Consider the following 4,638-nt stretch of genomic DNA (forward strand, 5'->3'; position numbering starts at 1 on the left):
CAGTATCGTATGCGCTTGCGGCAACGGTTCTCTCGGGACTGTCCATGCGCCCTTACTAGAGGGCGCGCAACACGGTGCGTTCGGATACAGTAATATATCGCTAAGCAACCCATTAACAATTAAAGAAAAAATAATAATATGAAATTGAAATTGTCCAATTTATGTTATCCTATAAATGTACGTAAATACGAAGATCTTGTTCCGGTACGGAACATGCCGCTCACCTTAAAAGCACGTAGTGTCTTTTAAAGAAAAGAGTAAAGAGTTAAAGAAAATTCTATGTACTTTAAAACTAAGCTTAACTATGAAATATGCAAATTAAAACTAAACCTTACTATTAAATATTGTTTGTAATAATTTTGACTATTGTAATGGTAGAGGATAAATCTTGACAACAGGACGTTTGAAAAGCGTATTGCCAATTCTTAGTGTTACGACTCGTACAACCTGGTCAGAGCCGGGATGAAGCGCGTGAATGCGTGCGAGCTTCCACTGGAGAGGTGGAAGATTCTCGTCACATACCACAACAACAGTTCCCTCACGGAGAGTGGAGCCGCGGTCTTGGAACCATTTATTAGTCTGTTGGAGTTCGTGAAGATACTCCTTACTCCAACGTTTCCAAAAATGTTGAACCGACTGTTGAATCCAGCGCCAACGAGTTAGGTGATTAGGATTTTCGTCTATCAAGGAGACATCAGGGACCGCCGTCAAGGGTTCTCCTACTAAGAAGTGAGCTGGGGTCAATGGGAGAGGATCCGAAGCATCCGAGCTCAATACGCAAAGAGGTCGTGAATTTAAAATAGCTTCTATCTGACACGTTAGTGTGTGCATCTCATCGTACGTTTGAATTCGTGTCCCTACCACGCGGTAAAGATGATGTTTAAAGCTCTTTACGGAGGCTTCAAACAAGCCGCCGAAATGACTAGCGTAAGGAGGTTGAAAATGCCACGTAAGGCCCTGCTTCAAAGTTTGTTTATTTAAAACATTTAGAACTGGATCGCTACGTAAAAACGCGTATAAATCCTTTAAATAATTATTACAACCGACAAAATTCCTTCCACAATCTGAATAAATGTCTGTACAATAGCCACGCCGAGACGTAAAGCGTCGTAGGGCGGCCAGAAAGGCTTCTGCAGACAACTCGGATACGAGCTCAAGATGTACGGCCTTTACCGCCATACATACAAAAACTGCAACGTAACACTTTATTACTTTAGCATTCCTAACTTTATTAGCACGAACGTAAAAAGGACCCGCAAAATCTACAGACGTCCTTCTGAAGGCACGAGTTGGACGTAGTCTAGATTCAGGGAGCTGTCCCATACGCGGTTGCATACGCACGGGGCGCACACGGAAGCACCGCACGCAGCGATGTATGCGCTGGCGCACGATATCGCGACTCGACAAAATCCAATATCGCTGTAAAAGTGAGTTACGCACTAATTGAGATCCTGCGTGTAAATTGACCAGGTGAGCGTCATCGATTATAAGATCCGTTAAGGGATGTCGTTTAGGTAAAATCAATTGATGCTTAGAATTAAATGGTAAAAGAGATTTGTCAATGCGTCCTCCCACGCGTAAATATCCGTCACTATCCAGAAATGGCGTAAGACGTCGTAAGCTCATCGAAACTAATTTATTGTTAGAAATATTTTTTATATCCTCACTAAAAACAGACCGCTGAGTCAAAAGTATAAGGCGATTAAGTGAAAAGTTATATTCAGGGACGGTAATATAATTTGGAAGCGATTGTTTAATATGTTTATTTTTACATTTGTTGTAAAAACGAAATATGAAAGCAGTTACACACACAAGTTTATTTAACGACGAATATCGTGAAATAAAACTATCCGTATCGCTAAAAGTATACGTCATAGCTGTGTATGAATACTTATCAAGATGTGCTTTATTGTTGCGCTTTTCTTCGCTTGTATTTACGATCGTTTTTTGTATAGGCCAAGAGTCGGAACTTTGTTGGAGCCATGCGGGACCATGGTACCACAAGTCACTCTTAACTAAGGCTGCCGGCAATAGACCGCGAGAGGCCGCGTCTGCGGGATTGTCAGCAGACGGGACGTGACGCCAGCAGTTGGCGGGTACGCGGGTCGAGATCTCACTGACGCGGTTAGAAACAAAAGTCTTCCATTCATGCGGAGAAGAACGAAGCCATGCCAATACGACCGAAGAGTCGGACCAAGCTACAATGTGGCCGGAACGGATCTTGTCTCCGTATACGTGGTTTACTTTTTCAATTAATTTTGATAGCAAAAGCGCAGCCATCAGTTCAAGGCGAGGGATAGTAAGACATACACGCAACGGTGCGACACGAGTTTTTGCCATTATTAAATGTGTCTCACAATCACCGCTCTTGCCTACATGACGTATATAAACACATGCGGCGTAACCGACTTGAGACGCGTCAGCAAAACCATGTATTTGAATAGAGTCTAAGTCGTCAGTATTAAAAATATAACGGGGAAAAGAAATCGATGCTAAAAGCGGTAGCTCTCTAGTAAAATAAGTCCATGAATTTAATATATCAATAGGCGGGGGCTCGTCCCAACCAATGTTCGCTAACCACATCAACTGAATTAAATGCTTAGCAAATAATGTTATCGGCGACAATAACCCGAGAGGGTCGTATATTTTTGCTATTTCAGATAATATAGCACGCTTAGTGTATTCGCGCGAAGTAACATGAACCTTGAAGCTAAATGAGTCTGCTCGGGGGTTCCACTGCAATCCGAGGACATTCACACCTTTGTCACCCTCCATCTCTGAAAAAAGAACACTCTCACACCGCTCACCATGAAACTCTGAGGGCTGGACTGCGGCGAGAACCGCTTGCGAGTTGCTATGCCATTTGCGTAGCTCGAACCCAGCCGTTGCGCAAATAGCAATCAGCTCCTGCTGAAGTAGAAGAGCCTGGGCTTCGCTGTTTGCGCCCGTAATGACGTCATCAACGAAGACATTATTTAATAAAACAGCTGCAGCTAATTTGAAACGCTCGCCTTCATCGCAAGCTAGTTGTCGGATGGTACGAAGCGCGAGATAGGGAGAACAATTGACGCCGAAGGTGACTGTACGAAGTCTATAGTCACGTAAAGGTTCCTCTGGTGATCGACGCCAGAGAATACGCTGAAAATCTCTGTCAGTTTCACGTAACAATATATTACGAAACATCTGTGTTATATCTGAACAGAAAGCAACGCGATAAACACGAAATTTTAAAAGAACGTCTACGATATCTAGGTGAAGTTTAGGTCCCGAGAACAGCACATCATTTAATGAGTACCCACTGGTCGTACGACAGCCGGCATCAAAAACAACTCGGGTGCGTGTTGTCTGGCTTGAGGGCTTAATCACACAATGGTGTGGGATATAGTAACTCGCACCAACTGAAGGCTTATCATCAACGAGCTCCATATGATTGAGGTCAATGTACTCCTGAAGGCAAGCGTGATAGTCAATCTTCAGCTGGGGATTACGTTCTAACCTATATTCCAATTTATGAAAACGTGCTACTGCGATTTGTCTAGATTCGCCGAGGGGCGGGGCGTTGACCTTGAAGGGCAGAGCGACCACGTATCGCCCTGTGAGGTCTCGGTTATGCGTTCTTTGAAAAAAGGATTCGCATAATTCCTCATCGGGAGTGTAACTCCGCTTTTCTGGTACTGACTCCAGCTCCCAAAATCTTTGTAAGTTGTCGTTGTCAAACGAGCTATAACAAACTTGGAGTGGAGTCGAAATGTTTGTATTGAAAGTAAGTTTCCCTAACAGTAAATAACCGAACACACTATTCATTGCGATAGGTGTACCCGGTGGACCCGTAATAGTGTTATTTAATAAAATGTGGGATAGTATATCCGCTCCTAATAACATTTCAACCGGTTGGGGTGTATGAAAATGAGGATCAGCCAAGGTAAGTCCCTTTAAGTGAGGCCAATTAGTATAAGGCAAAGACAAATTAGGCATTTTTGACATTAACTTAGGCAAGATTAATGCGTCAACCGGAATAACGGGATGATGTTTATTTTTAGGCGTAATCGCGCACGTAACCATACCCCTGGGCATCAATGGTTCCGTATCTCCTATACCTAATACTGGTATGTGAACATTAGTGCGCGGCAAACCAAGACGCTGTACGCATGCTTCACTTATAAACGAAGCCTGACTTCCACTGTCAACTATACACCGAACGGATGAAATCTTATTATTTCCTAAATATAAATCAATTAAAGCCGTAGATAATAATACCGTAACCATGGAATGCGACGAATGCATTTTTGTTGCGTAATTATTATGTATGCGATCGTCCTGTTTATCCTCCGTAAGAGGGAGTGAAACGGCGCTAGCCGTGGCAGTTTTGTTTACAACTGCTAAAGACTGCGGTGAAATTAAATGAATAAGGCTATGATGTTTCTTTTGACACGTACGACACACAAATTTCGATTTACAATTTTTAACATCGTGTCCGACGTTTAAACAATTGTAACAAATATTTTTGTTTTTAATAAAATTGTACCTATCCTGCGGAGAAAGATTTAAAAACTCTGTACATTTAGATATTAAATGCTGACCGGAGCACTTCAAGCAAGATCGATCTCTATTACTATTGACATAAGGTCCAGTTTGTTC

At 42.6% G+C, this 4,638-nt stretch overlaps 1 protein-coding gene across 1 annotated transcript; it reads right to left on the reverse strand.

The window, feature by feature from the left end:
* Positions 1-363: 363 nt before the first annotated feature.
* LOC123664431 lies at positions 364-4,284 on the reverse strand. Its single transcript, XM_045598974.1, has one exon. It carries the CDS (start codon positions 4,282-4,284, stop codon positions 364-366), a length of 3,921 nt encoding a protein of 1,306 aa, XP_045454930.1.
* Positions 4,285-4,638: the final 354 nt, after the last annotated feature.

Source organism: Melitaea cinxia, chromosome 22, assembly GCF_905220565.1.
Source record: "Melitaea cinxia chromosome 22, ilMelCinx1.1, whole genome shotgun sequence".
Taxonomy (NCBI): domain Eukaryota; kingdom Metazoa; phylum Arthropoda; class Insecta; order Lepidoptera; family Nymphalidae; genus Melitaea; species Melitaea cinxia.

Bases quoted from the DNA above. Each gene is read 5' to 3' on its own strand.
- LOC123664431 (XM_045598974.1), bottom strand. From the start codon at position 4,284: ATGCATTCGTCGCATTCCATGGTTACGGTATTATTATCTACGGCTTTA.